The sequence below is a fragment of the Sinocyclocheilus grahami genome, unplaced genomic scaffold (genome assembly GCF_001515645.1).
Source record: "Sinocyclocheilus grahami isolate Dianchi unplaced genomic scaffold, SAMN03320097.WGS_v1.1 scaffold122.1, whole genome shotgun sequence".
NCBI lineage: Eukaryota > Metazoa > Chordata > Actinopteri > Cypriniformes > Cyprinidae > Sinocyclocheilus > Sinocyclocheilus grahami.
This window is the reverse complement of record NW_015505301.1, coordinates 1,177,131-1,201,886: the sequence shown is the minus strand read 5'-3', so window position 1 is coordinate 1,201,886 and position 24,756 is coordinate 1,177,131. Positions and strand designations below refer to the sequence as shown.

At 38.5% G+C, this 24,756-nt stretch overlaps 1 protein-coding gene and 1 long non-coding RNA gene across 3 annotated transcripts in view; both read left to right on the top strand.

Moving 5' to 3' along the window:
- LOC107589929 (uncharacterized) overlaps positions 1–6,261 on the top strand; it is a 60,156-nt gene extending 53,895 nt beyond the window's left edge. For both annotated transcript variants that reach the window (XR_001609722.1, XR_001609721.1), the window contains exon 3: positions 6,163–6,261. This is a non-coding gene — a long non-coding RNA (uncharacterized lncRNA). The remainder of the gene's footprint in view (positions 1–6,162) is intronic.
- An 886-nt stretch (positions 6,262–7,147) lies between these two features.
- The window catches only part of LOC107589963 (nuclear receptor coactivator 2-like), a 50,270-nt gene continuing 32,661 nt past the window's right edge, over positions 7,148–24,756 (top strand). The window contains exons 1-5 of the mRNA XM_016278555.1: positions 7,148–7,248; positions 8,138–8,310; positions 15,496–15,599; positions 20,187–20,364; positions 22,571–22,753. Coding sequence (XP_016134041.1) covers positions 7,160–7,248; positions 8,138–8,310; positions 15,496–15,599; positions 20,187–20,364; positions 22,571–22,753 — 727 coding nt within the window. The 5' untranslated portion in view covers positions 7,148–7,159. The remainder of the gene's footprint in view (positions 7,249–8,137; positions 8,311–15,495; positions 15,600–20,186; positions 20,365–22,570; positions 22,754–24,756) is intronic.

The window sequence follows — 24,756 nt, the reverse complement described above, 5'->3', positions numbered from 1 at the left end:
CTGCTAACTGTAAACCTGTCAAGAGCAGTCTGGCACCAGTGTACAGAGTACCGTACATTAACTCTGTTTTACATAATTTTTACTTGCATTATCAAAGAGAATTTGATCAACAACCCATTAAGAAAACATAATTGCTTCTAACTTGAGGGAGGAAAAGAAAAGGAAGAAAGCGCCTCTTTCCTTTTCAAGCACGCCCACTCAGTAGAGATCTTATCGTCAGTCACTTCTAGCCTGTGGTTTCATTACTTTGTCCTCCTAGCCTGCCGGCAGTAGGCATCTCTGTAAAAACTCCCTACAGATAGACCACTTGAACACTAGTGTAGCTTTTTCAGATAATATAAACATATTAGAGTATCTGCAAAGATCTCGAGAAGCAATTGTTATCAGCACAGTATTAAAAGGTGTTTCTGAGTGTGATTTATGACGGTGGATCTCAAATAGTGGGTCATTGCCCAGAAATGGCTTGCTGGTCTGATCCCAGACAACAGGACGTATGCAACTAACCATGTAACTTTTTACAATCAGGACAGCTAAATCAATTTGCATATAAACATATAAGAGAAAATACTTACAAATATTTTTGTTGTTGACATCCGTGGCCGTAAATCCAATCTGGTGTTGTCACGTTTGTTTGTTTGTTTGTTTTAATTAATTTTTTTTGTGTTTAGTGTAGTTTACATTTTCTTAAGTTTTGTTTTAAATTGTTTTAGGTTATTTTTTATTCTGCTATTTAAACATTTTTTTTTTTACTTCATTTAATGTGGTTTCATTTTATTTTTGTTTCATTTATTTTTGTTCATAGTCTTATTTTATATCAATTTTATTGTAGTTTAGAATTTTTGGCCGTTATTTTGTTGTTTTCGTTTACAGCTGTAAGTTCAATCTAGTGTTGACACTTTTTGTTTTTTTTGTTTAATTTAATTTTGTTTTGTTTTGTTAGTTTAGTGTGTTGGTTTTGTTTTAATTTGTTTTTGTCAATTTTATTTGTTTTATTTTGTTTACTTTTCAGTTTTTGTTCTGTATTGGTTTAGTTTATTGTAATTTTATTTTTTTATATATTTTTTATTTTAATTTCATTTTTTACATTTCTTGTCAGTATTGCTATGTCGTCATGTCTTTAATTGAATCACTGCTCTGTAATACTGGTACCCCAGACTGGTATCAAAACTGGTTAAGAATTGCTAATTAAAGAATTTGATTTACCACCATACCTGCAAACTTTGATTTGCAAACTGCTTGGCGTTGCCTCTACTCTATCAGATATTTGGTATTCTTAATCTTTTGCACTTTGGTCCCCTCCATCTGTGTTAAATCCTCTTCAGCCAATCGGATTGTGTCGGTTAGCAGGAAAAGCTGATAGCATTTCAAAGACGCCTCTGTAATCACTAGCTACCACGTCTAACGCTCGACCCCTCTCATTACGGTGATTGTCCGTGGTTTCAGTCCGAAACACCTACCTCACTGTGTGAAATTCCCCTGCGGCCTCTGAGAAGCTGCTATTAACAATTGATTGAATTATGTGTCACACGACTGAGAGAGCTAGTTATATATAGTAAGTGGCTCCGTTGTCTTGGTATGAAGAAAAGCTGTGCACCTGACAGCTGGACGCATGAGTGTTTCATATGGTTTGAGAGTGAAACTGTATGATTATCCATACCATGATGCAAAGATACTCATAGTTTTCTATTTTAGCATTCGCTAATGCTGGGTTTACACTACATTGTTTTCAAAGTCATTGGATCGCTGTTTCTCTGAAATTTCTCTTGCCCTGTATCTTGCTCTCTCATTGGCTGTAGGTCATTGCTGATGTCATTTCCAGTCAAAACACATTTCACACTGCAAAACTCTGTTGTCCAGATATTTAGCTTGCTAAATATTTCTTCTTTCAGATTGTGTCTTTGATAATACTAGGGCTGGCCCCCAAATAGTCGACTAAATGTTAGTTAATCAGAAGAAGATTAAAGGGATAGTTCACCCAAAAATTACAATTCTGTAATCATTTACTCACCCTCAAATTATTCCAAACCTGTTTGAGGTTCTTTTTTCTGTTGAACTCAAAAGAAGAGATTTTGTTCAAACAAATGATGGTCCCCATTGACTTGCGTAGTATGGGAAAAAAAATACTATCCAAGTCAGTAGGGACCATCAACTTTTTTTTCTTCAAAATATCTTCTTTGGTGTTCAGCAGAAGAAATAAACTTGTACAGGGTTGAAACAATTTGAGGGTGAATAAATAATGACAGGATTTTCATTTTTGGGTGAACCATCCCTTTAAGCCCAAAGTAGCTATACTTCATTTTTGTACGTGTACGCTAACGTATGTTTGCAGTCGAACGCGTAGCCTTACAAAAAGTATACTTAATTTGATAGCGTGCGGCCGTGCGCAAACGTAGGCTGTAGACATATGTGCTCTAGGAAGTTTCATGTTTGTCCAGTGTCTGCTCCATATTTCTCCAGAAGTTATGACTGATAAAAATGTCTCTGTACTCTTTTAAACTTCAGTTGCGGCTGTTTCATAAGGCCCTCACACAAGTCAATGCGGGTGTCTGTTGTTCTTGCAGTTTCCGGTATTTTATTGTTGTTGTTCCTTCTCTTTAGTTTAATTTTCTACTGTTTGCCACCTTGTGGAAGAACTGATTAGTGCAAAACAAATTCAATGCGCATGTGCAACCTGCAAGTACAAAGTGCATGCAGTTACAAATATCAGGTAGTGCACGTTCAGTATGCGTGTACTATTCTGGGGATGAAATTGGCCCTGTCCCAAATTGCACACTTCATGTGTACATTCGGTCTTGAGTGCCGCTGAGTGTGTGTGTCCGTTAAGTCCACAAAACCGTAGGGTGTCCCAGTCATCATTTTAGCATTCAGAAGGGTGCTCGCGGGTGCTCCCTTTGCGGCCGCTATGCGCCCTTGATGCGCACTTACATCACGAAAGTGTGAACTCAGTGGAAAACAGTGAGGGTTTTGGGTGCCATTTGGGACAAGGCCATTTGTGCCATGCGCGTTGTATGTGGACCTTCGCGTACACATAAAAGCCGAAGTATACTTTGGGCTTTAGTCGACCAAAACTTTATTAGTCGGTTAGTCACAGAAAAACAAAAACTGTCCATGATGGACCAGATCCTTAACGGCTTGTCCTTGAGGTAATTACAGTATATCGAGCAGGAAATCCAATTATCATTCATTGACCTCAAATATGGCTTATCATTTGAAGTTGAAACATGTAGCAACTTTACACAACCGCTCGCTCTAACGTTAACCTAGATCAATGTGCGCGATTAGGCGCATATCTGTGTTTGTGCGTAGTGTATGCTATTAGTGCGCTACTGCATAACATGGAGGCGCCAGTGAGATCACTTGCATTTTTTTCCCTGATAACAGATAAATAAAACAAATAGGATGCACTTTCTACCATCTCAGTCTCCATGAAATGAACTGAAACTCAGCATATAGGCTACTTGCCTTACAGATGTGATAAATATATCTATAGAAAGCTTGGAATGTCTACTTTTAATCTAACCCATTCAAATACTTTCTGATTTTGTAATAAAACTACTACTAGTCGACAAAAATCTTTAGTTGGTGGGAGTCATAGATAATTCACACTATGCGATTGTCACTCATGTGAACAAGCACCGATTTGATTTTAGTCTTTTGGTGGGAGTCATAGATAATTCACACTATGCGATTGTCACTCATGTGAACAAGCACCGATTTGATTTCAGTCTTTTGTCAGCGATCTCTAGAAAACTCTCTGTGAGTGAAAATTGGTGGCACCAGTAACAGTGCTTTTGACACATTTAATGCTAATGCAGGCTAACGGTTATGTGACATTGTCTAATTACATTCACAATTCCAGTGGTGTCTGTCCGCTGTCCAAGGGGGCACAGAAAACCATCTAGGCTGTGTCACAAGAAGCCGTTTGTCATCAAGATGAACAGAAGGGCCCCATGATTGACAGAAGGCCTTACGTAATGTTACGATTCAGATGTCCGGCTGATGAATGTCTCTCAGACCTAAAGGTTAACGCTGTCTGAAAGAATCTTTCTCTGTTTTACTCTAGTTAGCTGGTGTCCAGTGTCTGTAGCATCGGCCTCGTCCCCCAGAGCTGTTTGATTGGCCTCTCTGTCATTAGGTTTAAGTAGGGCACTGCAATCCAGCAGGGATTCAATACCAGCCCTCCATTCACTCCGGCTCTGACTCCCCCAGCCGGCCTACAGTGAGGCTGCAAATTACGTAAGGCAATGTGTGTGCGTCAGTTTGGCCTGAACGCAGCCCAATGTGTTGGCCCGGGTGTCTCTCCGCCTGCTTCTCAAACACTGCAGATGAAGCCCTGAGAGAGATGGGAGAGGGGATGGATGGTGTTTTCATTAACCTCCACTGCCTGGTGTTTTAAATTGGTGCCAAATTCACAACAGGTCTCAATAACACTCTGAAGTGCTGTTTTTTGTTGACGTGATATATTAGTTTGTACTTTTCAGTTAGCTTTTTTTTCCCCTGACTCCTGTGTTTGGCTTCAGAAATGGAAATCTAGTAAATGATCTAACAATGCTTTTGAGTAGAAAATGCTTAAATTGCAACAGACCATTATCATAATTCCACCTTTTTAAAATAGGCCTGCCATTTTCAATTGTGATAATTAGCCCACGTAATGCTATTTATATAATGTTTTTATTGGAACGCTGAATGCAATTTTCAACAAATTTACCCATGATGCTACAACCGTTTGAAAATATTTTCCATTACATTAACAGTCCTATTTATGTCAAAACATTTCAGCACAACCTCTAATGGATCCCAAACTTTGCATGCACAGTTTTCTTTCTTTTTTGTATCTACAAATTTAGACTTATGTTATGTTATGTTATGTTATATGTTATGTTATAAAATATTGTTAAAGGACACGTTTCAAAGTAACGTTTCACATTTATGCATTTCATTCCCTATTTTTTTAATGTTGGATATTTTTTGGGTTGCTTTACAGTCATGTGTGCCTTTAATGGTGCACACTATTATTAAAAAGCCTCATTCAATAATTTATATTGCTTCATTTTCCCCTTGTGATGGGACACATTTCTCTCTTTCTTTCATCATATCGAGAACAGTACTAGATGATGAAATGTACTAGTTTTCTCTCTCTCGTGGGAATTTCCCATTTTCGTTCAAGCCTGGTTCTATAAGGCGCACAAATATGAATAGAAAGTAAACTACATATTGTAGGATGTGTTGGAAAGATAAATGGCTGCGCTTGTGTCTGTATTTGTTGGGACTTGTTAAATGAAAATTTGCATGCTCAACAGTCTTTTTGTGCTGTACAGTATACGGCACATTGTGTTCTCTCACTCGCTGACCCCTTACTCTCTCTTTATTTCTCACCACTCACTTTCGTGTTACTTCCACTTTTCTTTCATTGCTCTGCCCTCTCTTTTCTCTCACTCGCTCTCAGGGGACACCCATTGTCGCACAATATAATTGAATCCCTTTTTCGTTCCATTTTCTCTGATTTTCATTTTCGCAGGCCTCCTTACGCCTTCCAGCATCAACCCACATCTTCAGTATATGACCTCTGAACACAACCCCTAAGCCTTCTCGCTTTTAATTATCTCTAATTAGTAATTAAATTTTTCAGTCCTTGTAAAGAGCCATTTTAAGACCGTAGTAATTGATAAGAATTTATTTTTGAGGTTTTTGAAATGCAAGCTGCCAAGATGTTTTCAGGCATTCTCAGCCAAACCAAAGGAAAAATCAGTTCCCCAAAATCCTCAGAAATCCCTTATAGAGTAATTTCAAACACAAGTACCTAAATGACTGATAGATTCCACATGAATCTCTCTCAGAAGAGTTGTTTGGCTTGTTTGCACATCATCAGGTGCTCATATTTATTGCATTATGATGTTTAACTGCATGTGTTTGAACTGTTAAGCAGACCTATATCTACTGGCTTTCTCGAAACGCAGCAGAAATGGTTGGCACAGTGTGGTGTTATTCAACCTATTCAGGAGATCATTTAATATAATGACATTTTTTGTATTGGTCCACCTCTTTAAATGCTACAGTGAAGTCTAAATATAAGCTAAGTGTGTTCATTTGTCAAGCCTACCTAAAGAGAATGAGTCCTTTGAGCATTTTCTGAATCGCTTATATTGACTTTCTCTCCAACAGGTGATATGCTTTGAGGATGAGTGCTGTCGGGGAAAACTCGTCGGACCCTGCCAGGTCAGAGGCTCAAAAGCGCAAGGAATGCCCGTCAGACCTCCTGGGCCCAAGGTACTTCACCTAGACACAGCATGCAAACCAGTAGACAAATGAACAGCAGGTTAATTCTGAAACTGCATTCGTTGCAGCATATACATTTTTAGTTTGTATGTATAGCGGAGTGAATTTCTCTGTGTCTATGCTATGAACCGCTGAACTGCAATAATCTTGAGCAGGCCTCCCACCGGTGGAGCTCAGCCTAGATAATACACGTTTCTATATAGAGCCCTTTTCCACTGAGTCAGGAAACATCAGTCTGTATAATTCATTCACAGGAAGGAGCTATGCATGCCCTCTTTATTGACAAAATTTTCTGTGCAAACTGCTGAAGATGCAGAGCTGCAAATTGAAAATACAACCTGTTTAAGGTTGTACAGAAGAAGCTCTAGAAACCTTTGTCTATTTCTGTGTTAAACGCAATGCAGAAAAGAGGGTCTTGCTCTTGTTTTTTTGTTGAGGATTGTTTGGTGTTTGTACCTAATGACATAAAGCATCATTTATTAGGAATATGCAAAATTTCATATTTTCAGAATTGACTTATTGTCTGGTTGTCTGAAGGTTATACACCGTAAAAATGTTTGTAATGGCACCTTAAAATGCAGTTTATTGTCACCTATAAGTATGTGTATGATATTTTAAAATATCATAAAATTAATGAAAGAATGTGCAGCCCTCCTGAATTTTCAACAAAAAAAAAATTTCAGAACAGTAACAATCATTTTCTTGTTTATTGTTAAAAATTGCAAATTTGTTACAAAAAATGTTTGATGTTGAGATGATATACTGCAAAATATATAAGCTAAGTGTGTTCATTTGTCAAGCCTACCTAAAGAGAATGAGTCCTTTGAGCATTTTCTGAATCGCTTATATTGACTTTCTCTCCAACAGGTGATATGCTTTGAGGATGAGTGCTGTCGGGGAAAACTCGTCGGACCCTGCCAGGTCAGAGGCTCAAAAGCGCAAGGAATGCCCGTCAGACCTCCTGGGCCCAAGGTACTTCACCTAGACACAGCATGCAAACCAGTAGACAAATGAACAGCAGGTTAATTCTGAAACTGCATTCGTTGCAGCATATACATTTTTAGTTTGTATGTATAGCGGAGTGAATTTCTCTGTGTCTATGCTATGAACCGCTGAACTGCAATAATCTTGAGCAGGCCTCCCACCGGTGGAGCTCAGCCTAGATAATACACGTTTCTATATAGAGCCCTTTTCCACTGAGTCAGGAAACATCAGTCTGTATAATTCATTCACAGGAAGGAGCTATGCATGCCCTCTTTATTGACAAAATTTTCTGTGCAAACTGCTGAAGATGCAGAGCAGCAAATTGAAAATACAACCCGTTTAAGGTTGTACAGAAGAAGCTCTAGAAACCTTTGTCTATTTCTGTGTTAAACGCAATGCAGAAAAGAGGGTCTTGCTCTTGTTTTTTTGTTGAGGATTGTTTGGTGTTTGTACCTAATGACATAAAGCATCATTTATTAGGAATATGCAAAATTTCATATTTTCAGAATTGACTTATTGTCTGGTTGTCTGAAGGTTATACACCGTAAAAATGTTTGTAATGGCACCTTAAAATGCAGTTTATTGTCACCTATAAGTATGTGTATGATATTTTAAAATATCATAAAATTAATGAAAGAATGTGCAGCCCTCCTGAATTTTCAACACAAAAAACATGTTTGATGTTGAGATGATATACTGCAAAATTTTTCACATTTGACCTTTTTTTTTTTTCTTGCATCTTTGCCAAAATAATAAATAAAAGTTGAAACTATCAAACTGAGGAAGCCATTTTATTTTCCAATACAATCTTAAGAATGTGCAGATGTAATGTACTTTTGCTCTTTAGTCTGAATCATTTTTTTGTTTCTCTTAACAGTCCCAAACGAAGCACTGAGAAACGTAACCGGGAACATGAAAATAAATACATAGAGGAGCTCGCAGAGCTGATTTTCGCGAACTTCAGTGATATCGACAACTTCAATGTCAAGCCTGACAAATGTGCAATCCTAAAGGAAACCGTCAAACAGATTCGTCAAATTAAAGAGCAAGGTAAGAAAACCAATGGAATCTTCTTTGAACTTAAATTTTTACTTGTCCTATTAATCATCAATTCAAGTATAAACCCTGAGGCTTGATGCTGAAAACATAACCTTCACATAGTGTTACATTCAGTGAGCTTTAGCATAGTCCGACATTTGCGTTAGGCTAGAAGTAATTAGCAGCTAACACAAGACACATGTAGGCATTGCAGGTTGTTTAGGAAAATATTTGGCCTGTGTAGAGATCTTGAGAAAGAACTTGTCAAATCAGCCTTTTATTCCAGATTGGCTTTCAGCAGAAGTTGTCCTATTAATCATCAATTCAAGTATAAACCCTGAGGCTTGATGCTGAAAACATAACCTTCACATAGTGTTACATTCAGTGAGCTTTAGCATAGTCCGACATTTGCGTTAGGCTAGAAGTAATTAGCAGCTAACACAAGACCCATGTAGGCATTGCAGGTTGTTTAGGAAAATATTTGGCCTGTGTAGAGATCTTGAGAAAGAACTTGTCAAATCAGCCTTTGATTCCAGATTGGCTTTCAGCAGAAGCTTATAGATTAGCATCATGCAACTGCAAACATACCACTGATGTACCATGTAATTTCTCACTACATTAAGAAAAAATACAGAAACCAAACACAAGATTTTTGTGTTGAATTTTAAAGTTACCTTTAGGTAGGGATGTTTGACTTCAGCCTCATTTGCGTTTCTTTGTTGCCAAAATCATTAGCCGCAAGATTTGGATTCAGGTGCAGTGCTTGTTAACATGTTATGATTTTAGTTACTTGAAAAGTTAATAATGCTAATAATTTTGGAAACATTATACCAGATTATATCACAAACTTCTGAGAAAAAGCTTAATTGTTTGTATCTCGAGGTCCCTCCCTCCCCTATTGAGGGCTATCATATATCTCATCCTTGCTCTTCCTGTGATGAGAAATTTCTTGAATAAACATCCTGGAAATTCTTATGGCACAATCATAAATATAGACTGATATAGATTTATATCATTCATAAGATTGGCTTGCTCCTGCAGTGTTTTCCTGCTTAAATTATCATCCGTGTTGTTTTCAACAGTTCAGACTGGGTGCTGTTTTGACCTGTGTGTGTGTATCTGCATTGATTCTGACTGGGCTGTGATGGAGATTGTTTGTGATGTACTTAGCTCTGGGTTATGTAATGCTGAGCAATGTGATGTAAAGCTAACAGCGATTGTCGCCGTCTGCTGCGTAGTCCCATACCCCTCCTTCACCTCCCCTCCGCTATGCTCGATGCCACACGGCCACAGAATCACACATGCGTTACAAAAGAAATTTCATGAATTATTGTTTTAAAGGGATAGTTCACCTAAAAATGAAAATTCTGTCATTAATTAATCACCCTCATGTCATTCCAAACCCATAAGACCTTCGTTCATCTTCGGAACACTAATTAAGATATTTTTGACGAAATCCGAGAGCTTTCTGACCCTGCATAGACAGCAATGCAACTGACACGTTCAGGGTCCAGAAAGGTAGTAAGGACATTGTTAAAATAGTCCATGTGACATCAGTGGTTCAACCATAATGTTATGAAGCTATGAGAATATTTTTGTGCGCAAAGAGAAGAAACTTGAATAAAGTTGTTATTTTTGGTTTCTTCGCCCACCAAAAGTATTCTTGTAGCTTCATAAAATTAAGGTTGAACCATAGACTGCATAAAAACATGGACGTAGTGTCCGTGACGTTACCCGTAGGTTCCTGAAGAGCATTTTTGAAGCTCAAAGTGGGCGGAGCCGGCCGTCGCCATCTTAGCAGCGCGTCACCGCACATCACTCCCGGATAATCAAAAAATGGTCAAAAAGGTGGTAGCTGGTTGCTGAAACCACGCCCACCTAGCTCGACGGTGGTGACAGCAGCAGCAATCCACCTGTCACTCAAGTGGCCACGCCCTTAATTATGCAGAACTTTAAGGCTTAATTTAATTTCAACGGATGACTTATAAAAAAAAATTCACCCCCCTCACAGTTGTCAAGAACAACGTTAACAACAGGAGGATGGAGGACGCTGTGATCGGAGCTGTGTGTTTGTTGTGTCTCGCGGGTTTCACAATAATGGACATGGAATGTCGACGTATACGTAAAGCGATTGAAAGAACGGAGAGGAGGACTAAGAATCTCCAACGACAACTGGCAGTGCTACATTTGCTACAGGTGCCTGCACTTCAGCATCCGTCCATCTATCACTGTTCTCCATACTTGCGAAATAAGTTGACACAACGTTTACTGCATGTTTACACGGCGTTTTAAGTCATGGCGGGTGAGGGCGTTTTCATACGCGTTTGGCCAATCAATGTCTACTTACGTCACGATTAGTACCAGTTGTGCTGGTTAGACCCTGCTCCGGAGTAGGAACTAATTTGGTTCTCGAAAAAGGCAGTCCGGTACTAAAATCGCACCCAGTTCCGGCGGTGCGAAAACGCCAAAAAGTGGGTAGTTCCACAATTAGTTCTGGTACTATGAAAAGGTTCCCGCGGTGCGAAAGGCCCTGTTGGGACTGACTCCCTTTTGGAGCCAGCCTCTAGCGGCCAGTCGATGAATTGCAGTTATAGTCACTTCCGTGTTGGCTTCGCGAGAGAGACCAGAAGGTTGCCGCTTGGGTTGAACCACTGATGTCACATGGACTATTTTAACAATGTTCTTACTACCTTTCTAGGCCTTGAATGTGGTAGTTGCATTGCTGTGTATGCAGGGTCAAAAAGCTCTTGGATTTCATCAAAAATATCTTAATTTGTGTTCTGAAGATGAACGAAGGTCTTACGGGTTTGGAATGACATGAGGGTGAGTAATTAATGACCGAATTTTCATTTTTGGGTGAACTATCCCTTTAATGCTCATTGAACCGATAATGATGAATGATAGCATTTAAAGGGATACTTCACCTAAAAATAGGGCCTTTCGCACCGCTTTAGTTCCAGAACGAAATGTACAGTACTAAAGTACTGGGACGATTTTGCGCAAACTATTTCCCAGTACCATTTAAAGGGTTACATTCGCGCCGACAGTGTGTACTAGGAACCGGTCAACAGCTACGTTATTTGTGCGTGGTGTTCAACAAACAGAAACAAAGAAGAACAACGTTAACAACAGGAGGATGGAGGACGCTGTGATCGGAGCTGTGTTTTTGTTGTGTCTCGCGGGTTTCACAATAATGGACATGGAATGTTGACGTATACGTAAAGCGATTGAAAGAACGGAAAGGAGGACTAAGAATCTCCAACGACAACTGGCAGTGCTACATTTGCTACAGGTGCCTGCACTTCAGCGTCCGTCCATCTACTGCTGTTCTCCATACTTGCAAAATAAGTTGACACAATGTTTACAGTATGTTTACACTGAGTTTTAAATCATGACGGGTGAGGGCGTTTTCATACGCGTTTGGCCAATCGATGTCTACTTGCGTCACGATTAGTACCAGTTGTGCTGGTTAGACCCTGCTCCGGAGTAGGAGCTAATTTGGTTCTCGAAAAAGGCAGTCCGGTACTAAAATCGCACCCAGTTCCGGCAATGCGAAAACGCCAAAAATTGGGTAGTTGCACAATTAGTTCTGGTACTATGAAAAGGTTCCTGCGGTGCGAAAGGCCCTAATGTTGCCATTATTTTCCTAACTCCAAACCTGTATGACTTTTTCTAACACAAAAGGAGATGTTAGGCAGAATATTAGGAACTGATAGCCTCAAAATGTGGTCACAATTGTGGAACTTTGGTGAAATTTTGCAGGCAAAAATTGCCCACTGTCTATTGCCAGTAGTGTAGCGACCAACTTGAATCCATGTTAAATCTGTGTGGGGAATATTTCGCTCTCATGCAGGTTTCCAGATTGTGTGAATTCCTATTGAAGTGGCAGGATTCTGATTGCGAAAATTAGCTGAAAAACAGTAAATGTGACAGAAGCTTCAGTCACTGTTCACTTCCAATGATGTTTTTTTCCAAACAGTGAAAGTAAATGGTCAACTAAACTGTCAGTCTGCCTAAAATCTTTTTTGGGTTCCACAAAACATAATTTTTATTTGAATGGTCCCTTTTTAAACAGTGTTTACATTTTGAAAAAGACTAATGAATGTGAGAAAATTGCCACCATGACACTATAGTGTAGTGATTGTTGCCAGGGTGTTGTTAAAGTGTTATGAGTAGGGTTTTTTTGCGCATTACTATGCGGTTACTCGAATGCTGTGTGGATATGATATTCCTTTCCCTATGTCTCAGATCCTTCCTTCAATGTGAATATATTATTATCTATCAGGTATATATCCTAAATCCAACTGACTAGCAAAATATTAGCACACCTTTCCTAAGTAAGTTGTGATTTGAGGTGTAAAGCACTAACAATAGTGATGCTACGCTAGCAAGCATGACTATTAAACTGCGGCATTAAACAGTTTCCTCCTTCTTTGTATAGAAAACACAACCTGTTTGGACATTTACCTATAAAGGGTATTTTTAGTCTGTAGTTCATCTGCTACACATTTAAAACTCCAAACTGAAGTTTGAAAACTGGATTGTTTAATTGCACGTTTAATTTGTTCATTAGTGAGTCAGCGCTTATACATTTAGAGACTGAACAACACCCAATAGATGACAAGATATGGAATTCTCCCATGGAGAGTCATGACCTAGTATCCACGATCAGGTTGTGCATTGATTGGTCGAGAGCAGAGTCATGGGCGGGGCTTTGAATTGTGACTGATAGGGCAGATCCTAAAGGCCTCAAGAAACTCCATCTGCTGTTGAAGTGAATGATATGGCCTGATTCACATCCTTTCTGGAGATAACACTGCCTTTTTCCTGTTTGATGGGGATTGGCTGACGGAAAGGAAACCGCTTTGGAGCCGAGTTTGAAATGAGAGAGGGAATGAGTTATCACCGGACCTCTGGTGCAGCTGTGCTAGTTTCCCAGTCCCTGCTGGGCACCGCAAAGACCTGCTGACACACAACACGCTCACATCCACTGATCATCAGGAGTGTACGCATGCGTATCTCTCCCAGACACACACACATACAGGAAGAGCAGCGTTTGGAGCATCCCAGAACGGTCTGAGGGGGAGGCTGATGGATGGCCCTCTCTCTTTGCCATATGGCTACCCATCATGCCAGCACAGTTTGCCTCTCTATCGTGTCCTCTGTGAGACCACTGCATCCACTGATGATCCCGACCACTCTCTTTTATGGATGGGAACAGACAGGAAGTTATAATGGTCTAGGGAATTGTGGGATTGAGGATGTTTCACTGACGGCAGAAATTGTTAGTGTTATTTTAGTGTTGTCTGTAGTAATGTATTTAATTAGCATTTATTTTATATTCATTTATTTCAAATTAATTTTGGTTGAAGTTTCGTTAATTTGTGTTAATCTGTTTAATTTTTTTTGTTTGTTTTCATAATTTTAATACTTGCACTTATTTCAGTTGCAAAGGCAAAATTTATTTTGTTTAAGTTTGTCATCTAGTATTTATATTTTATTTTAACTTTATTTCAAATATCGTAAATGTTTTTAATAGTCTTATTTTTTTATTTTCTAGTTTTTTTTTATTTATTTTGAATAGTAACACTCCACTTCAGAAGATGCTTTATTACATCTCTCATCCTTCACAAATGGTGTTATTTAGAGCCACTTTGTTTTAGCATTGTTTTGTTTTTTATCTCTGGTTCATATATCACCCTAAAAAGAATAAATTAATGTCATAATTATAATATTTAATATTTTTTCTTGACATTGTGACTTATTGTAATAATTAAAATAATAATGAAAAATTTTGAATGACAATGAAACAAATGTTTTTTTTTCTTTACAATAATAAAACAAAAATGATTTGGGCTTAGTTGCCATGAAAACAATTTCCTTTTATTTTTGGCATAATTTATTAGTTAAAGCATTGCAAAAATATTACCCTAAAATAATGAAATGATAATATTGCATACATTTTATTATTATTGTTGTTGTTGTTGTTTGTGATGAAATATGAGCCAGAGATTCGCCAGTTTTGCTTCTAGATTTAGCTCCATCACAAGTGCTTTGTTTTGCAGGCGATGTTGTTTACAAATCTTGTCACTTTGTTGGAGAGAATGATGTTCTCCATTCTTTATATAATGGTTTGTTTGGAGTCTGTGTGTGAGTGCATGTGTCTATTGACTCCGAGCTGTTGGCTGCATGGCTGTTATGTGAGGCTTCACATGCACCCATTTAGTCTGACAGCTTCTGTCTCACGCGTTGCTAAGGTCCGGATGTGTGCCATAACAACATGTCTCAACAAGCGCACAGCAGAATGAAAGAGTGAGAAAGGGGTTTAAAAAGGTGCGTGTGTGCAGTATGAAATTAAACGCTTTAGTGAGCAGAAAGAGAGAACTGCCCTTTAAAGAAATGCTAATACGCTCAAGCTAGCAGAACCACATGAAGTGTCTTTAATGTAATTTGAAAATAGAACACTTAAACTCTGCAGGATCTAATGAAGGGTTTTAGGTTCTTTTATGGAAATGTTGATGTTTCCAACCGAGGACGGAGTTTCTGACCAAATTAACCGTATTCACTTAGTAGGGGAGAGAGGGTTGTCCTTTATTCAAGGAGAAAGGAGAATGAGGTCAAACAAATGTGCCTAATTATATTCCAGGATGTCTGCTATCAACTCAAATTAGAAGAAAGCATCTATAACTAAAGGCAATAGAAATATGACCTTCTTAAAAAGGGTGAGCAAGGGTTTCCCCCGTTTTCTTTCTTTTGTGCTTCCTAATGTATTCTGAGACCAATGTAATAGCGTTTTTCTGCATAACAAATCTACATTATGTGTTGAGTCACTTGAGTCATGGCAAATCTTTAGTCAAATCATTTATTTGATTTTATACACTGGCAATTCACCAACATGAATAATATTTTAGACTTGTTTTGACACAAAATGTCACTTTTCCTGCAAAGTGGAAAATTTATTTTGGCATGCAATAACATTTTTTGCATTTTTTTTTTCATGTGCATCATAATCACAGACAGCTGTATATGATCTCCCCTTTCCCAGTATGTGATCATAAATGATGTACAGTTTTTTTCACCCTTTGGTTTTTAACATAACATAGCAAAGTTATTGTGGACAGTGGTGTTGATGTTCTGTAATGGGTTCGTATCTAATTTCTTCTCTTTTTCTGCATCTCTCTCTCTCTTCCTCTGCAGAAAAAGCTGCTGCAGCCAATGAGGATGAAGTGCAGAAAGCTGATGTGTCGTCGACAGGCCAAAGTGTTATTGACAAAGATGCCCTTGGACCAATGATGCTGGAGGTGGGTCTGTTGTGCTCTGTTTACTAGGTTACACTGGCTCTACTGAACACGTACGAGGAAGAGCCAAGCATGAACCATGTATGGGAGACAGAGTGATAGTGAATGCCTTTTTGTATCCGTTATATAAAAAAAGAGTTGTGTTAAGAATTTGGCTGCCATTTGATGTTTAAATCTCCAGATTCCTCTGTCTCCTTGCTAAATATAGAGCTCATGAGCTGACAGTTGAGAAGATGTACACAATTTTTGGCATGGAAAACATGCTCAAGTGTAATGATGTGTCTCTGTGGCTATGTTTTTACTGCAAGATTATTACTGATTTTACTGTTCACATAATTTTTTAAAAAATGTGGCCAATATCAGATTCGAGTGTGAACTGATCACATTCCCAAAACTGACCTGCATGTGCAAAAGAAAGCCTGAAAATTTGTGCACAGGCAATAAGGAGGATAAAGACGAGGAATTAGGACTAGTTTTCGTTCCAAGTTTTGCTTGTATAGAGCTGTCACCATAATACATCTCACTGTACCTCCACTGACTACCGTCACAGCTGTCTTCCATATTAACTAACTGACGAAAGAACTACTTGTAAGTAAAATCTGTGGATTGACTCCTGTCACGCGGAACTGTGACGAATGTCGATCTAGAATGATGTGAATGTCGCATGAATTACGATATGACCACTTTAGACTGAGATTGCATTGCAAAACATCAACCTGTATTTAGTATATGGAAGTGGCCAAAATCATAGTGTAAAAATCAGATTCTTTGTGGTTTTTGCTGTTCAGACTGTTAAGAAAAAAACAGATCCGAGTCATATATGAGCACAAAAAATAGGGCAATGGGTTATTTTAGTATTATTTATATACTATTTGATATAAAATTTTTAATTAACTTTTTTTAATTTTGTGCTTTTATCATTTATATGTTTTTATTTCTATATAGCTTTCATTTATTTTATTTCAGTTTTAATTTTAGTAATTGTAACCTTTTTTCATTTTTTTAGTACTTCAGATGTTTTCAGTTGATTCAGTTCTAATTCATGTTTTTTTTTTTTTTTGAGTATTATATATATATATATATATATATATGTGTGTGTGTGTGTGTGTGTGTGTGTGTGTGTGTGTAATATTCCATCTTTATATTTTATTTTTATTTCCGCTTTATTTTAAATGCTGACAACGATTGTTAAGAGTTTTAGTTGTAGATCTAATTAACGGTAACAGAGTAAATGTTGAAACAGTTAAAATGCCTTAAAATAGTCTGTATAACTTCACATCCAACCTCAGATATGCCCTGATATAGCAGTTTTTCATTAATTGTCCACAAAATTGTCACATTATGCAATGTTGGCTCAACCAGTGGGATGAGTTTGGAGCATAACTGTCTGTTTTTCCAACCAAAGACATCACAATCCAGTCATTACTTTTCCAATTCTGTTTGCTAATGGGTTGAGGGTGAGAAAAGGGTTTTTAAAAATAAATTTTTATTTTTGGGTGAGCTATCCCTTTAAATAACAGCTCAACTCTCTCCAGTGCAAACGAACAACCGTTGGTCGGTCGGCCGAGCAGGCAGGACGCCCAGCTCTGAATGAATCCACCCATCCAGTCGCTCCATCTTTCTCTCACACCCTCTCCTCTTTAGGGTATTTATAGCCTCCGAGGTCCTCCGTCACCGAATCAACACGAAGCGGATGCCAAATATAGCCTGCGTGCTTGTGCGCTTGATCTTCCATCTGTTTGAAACGGCCGAAGGAAGGGACAATTCACACCCACACGCTATAATGCATCTAATTAAAAAAACACTTGTGACAAAAGGCCAGAGAGGGGGAAACTGACCCGACTGGCCTTTTCCACCCGACACCCATAACAGCCCCTCCAGTGTCGCCCAGGCGCACGCACTCGTGCACACAAACAGGCCTTGTGTAAAGCTTTCGCAGTTCTGCACGGCCCCCTGCCCCAGTGAAAAACCCCATTGTTTGGTGATGGAAGCTGAAGTGTGAGCAGCCATAGGATCCGCTAAAGCAGCTTTGTGTTCTTCGGAGCAGCGTGTGTCCGTTTTCAGTGTCCGCACCTCACGATGAGTTTGGACCCAGTCTCTCCATGTAAATAGGAAATAATGCAACCTCCCACAGCGGGACAGCAAGGCCAGGCCGGGCCCACCCAGCTCCATTCATGTTGCAATACACGTCCATCAGCACATTTTACAGAGTTGTATAAGTTTGGCTAAATAAAGGTGGATTTGGCATTCCTCCGTGTTTACTCTGCGATGTTTGCTGAATGTGCCCACCAGATGGCCACATCTAGAGCAGTGCACAAACAGGGACTTGTGGGCTTTTTTCGCTCGCTCCCTCTCTCTTTTTCCGTCCCTCGCTTTATCTGGTCTCTAGAGTATGTACGTTTGTTCTTAGCTTCGCTTGAGTGTTTTATTTTTTCCACGACCGACTGTTTGTGAAATAATTCTCTGTGTTAGGAAGAGGCGCTGTGTTTGTTTTGCTGATAAAAAAGATTTAGAGCTTATTACGCTCCGCAGCAGATTAAAGAATGATTTCCGAGCTGCTGCTCCACATTCTAAAGCAAACAGCAGCTTTTATAGCGATCGCTATAGGCCCTCAGGGGCCCGGCTGCATTCAGAGGCCTAATTGACACCATCTTGATAGGTAATGCTTGACTTAAGGCTGTGTTCTTTCAATTAAGATTCGTCAATATAATTTCTGTCGCACACTATGAAGCGCTGAGATTCACAAGAGCTCGTTTATTGCTGGCACAAGCAGGCAAGAAAGTTAATCTTCGTACAAAACGAATGCATTAAAGATTGTGTGGACGCTTTCACCGCAAATTCTGATAACTCTAAATGTGTGTAACTGATGACTCGGGATTAGAGGTAGATTGATATATCAGTTTTACTGATATATTGTTTATATTACATAACTGTTTTTTAATGTATTACACAAGTACAAACATTTTAATGTTCAAGTCATTAAGGTTCACTATTTTAATATTATTAATTTTAAAAACTCTCATCAAACTCTAATCAGTTTTTCTATCTCAGGTGTCAAAATGTTAGCAAAATCCAGTAATGCTCAACATCTACTAGGGATGTGCTGATATTTTTAAGTAGATAATTCATTTTGTTTGATGGCTGATGAACAATAAATATCTTTTTTTCTTTCAAAATCAGTTGAAAATGAAATGCTGAAAATTTTAATTTGTTATTTAATATGCTGCAGATTAATTTAGGCATCACAGTGTATGCACAAGTATACTATTTGGTATGAAAAATGGATATTCATTTTAAGATTCAACGATTACATTTAACAGTTTATTAGATTAACTTTAAATTAGCGTTAAATTATAATTTGAGTTTTAAAACTTTTATTCATGTCTTACTCATCTCATAGTATTCATCTTCTTTTATTCCTTAAGGATGCATGAAGTTGATCAGAAGTGAAAGTAAAGACTTTTACCATTTCTATTTCAAATAAACACTGTTATTTGAACTTTCACTTCATCAAATAATCCTGAAAAAAAAGTATCACAAAAGTATTTATCAGCACAGCTGTTTTCAACATTGATAATAAGAAGTGCTTTTTGAGCACCAAATCAGCATATTATGAATTCTGAAGAATCATGTGTCCAAAGCCTGGAGTAATGATGCTGAAAATTCAGCTTTTGCCATCACAGGAATAAATGACATTTTAATATAGAATAAATAGCATGTATTTTAAATTATATACTTGGAAATAATTATATTTCCAAGTATTACTATTTTTACTATGTTTTTGATCAAATAAATGCAGCCTTGTTAAGCACAGGAGACTTCTTTCAAAAACATTAACAAATCTTGCTGACTTTTGAGCAGTACTGTATATCTAATATCGACAATGACATTTAATTAAAAAAGCTCTAATATTGGCCAATAACCAATGTTTTCAATATATATATCTGTGCCCACTGTGTGTGTGTGTGTATATATATATATATATATATATATATATATATATATATATATATATATTTTAAGAGACCTTCACTGCACCCGTCAGGAGATGCGACATAAGCATGCACTCTAATAAAGCCGTACTCTGTAATCTGCATTTAAAATGAGGAAAAACAGTTGCTCCACTTCCCCTGTGTCTCTGCCTGACGGTATCGCTTTGAGAGGAAGCCTGTTAAAATAACCTCCTAACTGCAACTGATGAGATCTTCTTGTTTTCCTGCAGATAATTACTTCATTATGGCTTACCTGAAATGAGAAGCGAAAACACTATCAGATCATTACATTCAACCTGTTGTGGCTCAAAAACCACTCGATCAATCCATGGCCATGAATTCAGACTCATGCCGTAATCCCCTTGATTTCACTTGTTCTATCTACAAGGACTCCTCGATTTTCTGGACATCTTTTTGTTTCGTTTCTGCTGGATAACGAATCTTCCCTATTGAATGGTTACACTTTTAGATGGAGCAAGGATGTGTACTTTAGCCTTTGTTGTCTTCATATAATAATAATAATAATAATAATAATAATATTGGTGTTCGTTGCGCATCTGTGGTCACAGTACTAATAGGCTATTTTTTTCTCCTCCAGGCCTTAGATGGGTTCTTCTTTGTGGTGAACATGGAGGGGAACATCGTGTTTGTGTCAGAGAATGTGACACAGTACCTGCGGTATAATCAGGAAGAGCTGATGAACACCAGTGTTTACAGCATCCTGCATGTAGGAGACCATAACGAATTCATCAAAAACCTCCTGCCCAAGTCACATGGTGAGACTCTATTTTCCATTCATGGTTTCCTTCCCATTTAGATATTTTCATTTTGTTTGCGCTTCTAGGACCTCATCTTTTCAGGAACGACTCCTCAATACTCAAGTGTGAGCAGTTACAATTTCCACCCTGCGATTATATTAATCAGATTGAGCATTAAGAACTGGGATTTACAGAGAGGAATATCAGAATCTCCTCCTCCCTCAGTGGTGGCAGAAGGGAAGCTCACCTGCAGAGGTGAAAGAGAGGAAGGATTCAGGCTTAGAAACCATATCATTATTGGTTTTAAATGATAAATCCAGCCAGAAAACACTCATTGGTTATGGATCCCATTCATAGTGAAATCCAGTTCTATTACACACAGATGAATATTCTGTTATTAATTACTCAACCTGTCACATGGACTATTTTAGCAATGTCCTTACTAGGTAATTCATTTTCAATGAGAGTTGGTAATGTGACGCGCCATTAGAGACTGTTGGCAATGAGACAAAATGTATATTAAAAATATACACTAACTCAGTGACTTCCAATGGACTTCCAATTTATTTTGTTTTCTTAAAGTTGCGATGAAACAGAAGTAGCCACACATCTCTTTTTCTATATTGCGATGTGTCCAAGTGTAACAAATTATCAAAAAAGAAAAAATGCAAAACAGGGACTTGGTTTTATTCATCAGTGGTTGTTTGGATTTTAAGATGTGGTCATTGAAGGTGAGCTCGCAGTCAGATATGGAGAGACTAAGTGATTGGAAATGTCCTGTATATGTCCTGTATCAAGTCTTGTTTCACCATAATATTGAGTTCTAATATATTACAATGTCAAAAAAATGTCAAAGAAAAATGTAGTCTTTAATTAGTTTTAGTAATTAGTTTACAAAAATATCTTTGAAAAATATCGATGGAAACGCTGCTTTATACACAAATTGTTTTTTGAAAATATCCAGTTTTTTGCATACACTTATTTGACACCAGTTAAAGGAGACATATTATGCCCCTTTTTACAATATGTAATATAAGTCTCTAGTGTCCCCAGACTGTGTCTGTTAAGTTTCGGCTCAAAATACCCTACAGATCATTTATTATATCATTTTAACAATGCCTATTTTGAGTGGAAGCAGAAACGCGCTGTTTTTCGGGCCTGTCTTTTTAAATGCAAATGAGCTGCTGCTCCCCGCCCCCTTTTCCAGAATAGAGCTGCACCATTACAGCTCGGACCTGCTAAAAACATCTGTTTTGGTTATGATTATCATGTTTATCGCACTGAAATCATGCGTTTTAAAACCACATTAGTTGAAACTTCTGATTTTCTGAGTGCACACATCTGAAGCACACGGACAGAAAGCGGCTGTCACAGCATGTGAGTACTAAACACACAGGAGTTACAAAAACAGTCGGTTATGTCTGTGAAGGTAAACAGCTGAGAAAAAAATCACATGTTTATTTTAGATCTGTGTGGCAGCAACAATATACAGTAAATAAATCAATAAATCCACTGTTCTCTTGTCTCCTCTGAGGCTGGGACTCTAAATAGTGTTCAGTGCTCGTCTGTGCAGCCAAAGACAGAACAGTTAGCATGTTTTGCTCAGACTTTCGCCATGACATTAGAGCTGGTACACCGTTGTCTCTTGCGAAATTACAATGATGGCGCTTTGGGTGGAAATTTACAGATGAAGGGGCGGTAAAATTATAATGAGATCCCTTTGCCACGTCACCAAGGGAGTGAAATCAGATGCGCTCGTTTTCTCAGACGCTTGCAGAAAAAGGCTTCCCAAAACAAAGTAACCAGGTTCATCTTTTTCACGTTTCCTTGGTTGGTAGATGCACCGGGGACCTGATTATAGCACTTAAAACCTGGAAAAGTCCGATTTTCATGATATGTCACCTTTAAATCACTGAAGGTTACCAGTTTACTGCAATATCCAGAAGCGACATGAGTGGCAGGCGGATCATGTGCACACTCCCGTTGGAAGTCACTGAGTTAGCGCACATTTTTTTTAAATATAAACTTTAATTTTTGACTCATTGCCAGCAGTCTCTTATGTCGCTTCACATCGCCAACTCTCATTGAAAATTAATGACTTCCAGTCCCTTGCCGCTGTAAATCACCATCAGTGTGAACACCCTTTTATTCAGTAAGGAAAAGTTAGGGAATGCTGGTTCAAATGAGTGACAGTGAGTGATGTCTCTTCGCCTCCCTCCCACAGTGAACGGAGTGCCGTGGTCCAGCGAGAATCCTCGGCGGAACAGCCACACCTTCAACTGCCGCATGCTCGTGAACCCTCACAGCGAGGCCGAAGAGATGCAGGATCACGAGGCACAGCAGAAATATGAGACTATGCAGTGTTTCGCTGTGTCTGAACCAAAGTCCATCAAGGAGGAGGGAGAGGGTGAGCCACGGTTTCTTAAAACACACTTAAGCCACATGAACGGTACTGAAACTCTAGATTTAATGCTTCAAAGCAGAGCAGGAGGCTTCGGCCAAACAAAGTGACTACTCCCCTTTCATAGAGCCGGGCGTTCATTTGTCAAGCGTCCCACAAACAAGCAGATTTGAACCTATAGTTTTCAAACGACTTTTGGATCCAGTGGATGAGAATTGTTGTCTTTATCTACAGTTGTCATTTATTGCTGTCATTTTGTGGTCTTGTTGCCATAAAAAGCAGTAGTAATTTAACAAGCACTACCATTCAAAAGTTTGGGATCGGTAAGATTTTTTAAATGTTTTTGAAGGAAGTCTTTTATGCTCATCAAGGCAGCATTTATTTTCTCAAAAACACATTAAATGAGTAATATTGTGAATAATATTACAATTTAAAATAACGGTTTTCTATTTGAATAGATTTTAAAATGTATTTTATTCCTGTGATGGCAAAGCTGAATGTTCAGCATCATTATTCCAGTTTTTAGTGCCACGCGATCCTTTAGAAATCATTCTAATACGCGAGTGTGTGTGAGTGTGTGTGAGTGTGAGTGTGAGTGTGAGTGTGCGTGTGCGTGTGCGTGTGCGTGTGCGTGTGCGTGTGTGTGTAACAGTGAGTTTGAGGCAATGAGAGATGTTTAATGTTGATCTTCCTCTCTCTCTCTCTCTCTCTCTCTCTCTCTCTTTCTCTCTCTCTCTCTCTCTCTCTCCCTCACGTTTAATTTTCGCTGGGTACTGCTGGTGTGTTGAGTGATGGAGCGTCTCTCTTTATGGCCCGTCGGTGTTAGCTGTGTGCCAGCTGCTCTTTAAGCCAGCCAGCTCACCCTGGCACAGGAGACAGAGAAAGATGGCTGGAGGAGGAATGTGTATGAGGAGAGGGGTATCAGAGAGAGTTTATTGCAGAGACAGTGAAGCTGGGTCTTTATGCAGATTGGAGTGAAGACCACCCAAGGGCCATGTGTTTGCATGTAAAGACCTGTTCACATCAATTTGATGCAAACATCATGACCGGTAGCTAAAAAAGTAGAACATGTTAGCAACACCAGAATGCATTCATGAACTGTAGTCTGATTCACAAGCAAGAACCCAGTTGACACAGTAACGAGACGTCATTTAAAAAACTCTTAAACAGAAGTTACAGTTTTGAATCAGTCTGACAGATCCTTCACTGAATAAACTCACTGAATCAGTCAGAGTGGTTGCTGAATCAATGTCTGACTCACTGAATGAATGGCCAGTTTTGACCTTGTGATGTCCATCTTGAAATGAAGCAAGTACTAAAGTGTTTCTATCTCAGTGTTTTTTAAAATGTTATATATTCCTGCGATTGCAAAGCTGAATTCTTAGCAGCCAATACTCCAGTGTTTAATGTTACATGATCCTTCAGAAATCATTCGAATATGCTGATTTACTGCTCAAGAAAAGTGTTGTTGTTGTTATTATCATCATTGTTGAAAACAGTTGTGCCCCTTAATAATCCTGTAAAGTTCGTGATGCATTTTTCCAGGATTTTTAATTAACAGAAAAAAAAACTAAACAAATAGAGATATTTTGTAACATTATAAATGTTACCAAATTTTGATTCATTTTTTTAGTCTTAGTTAAATTAAAATATTAATGTCTGTAAAAATAAAATGCATCCCCATGGAGGTCAGACTGTTGGAGACATTATGATTCTCTTATGATCTTTTTGTGGGTGGATGAGGGATGACTTTTCTAACTTAGTCTCCATGGGAGCAGCACAGCAGGGTCAGCCTCCACAATGACACACAAACGAAAGGTCACGTTCCATCATATCACCCCACGCTCCACTCCGCGCCGCCCCCTCAACACACACGAACACACAGAACCAATGCTTCATAAGCACCCTTCAAAACGCTTTAATAATCTGCTATGACTTGATCTGATCTTTTTTTTGGGAGCAGCACAGCAGGGTCAGCCTCCACAGTGACACACAAACGAAAGGTCACA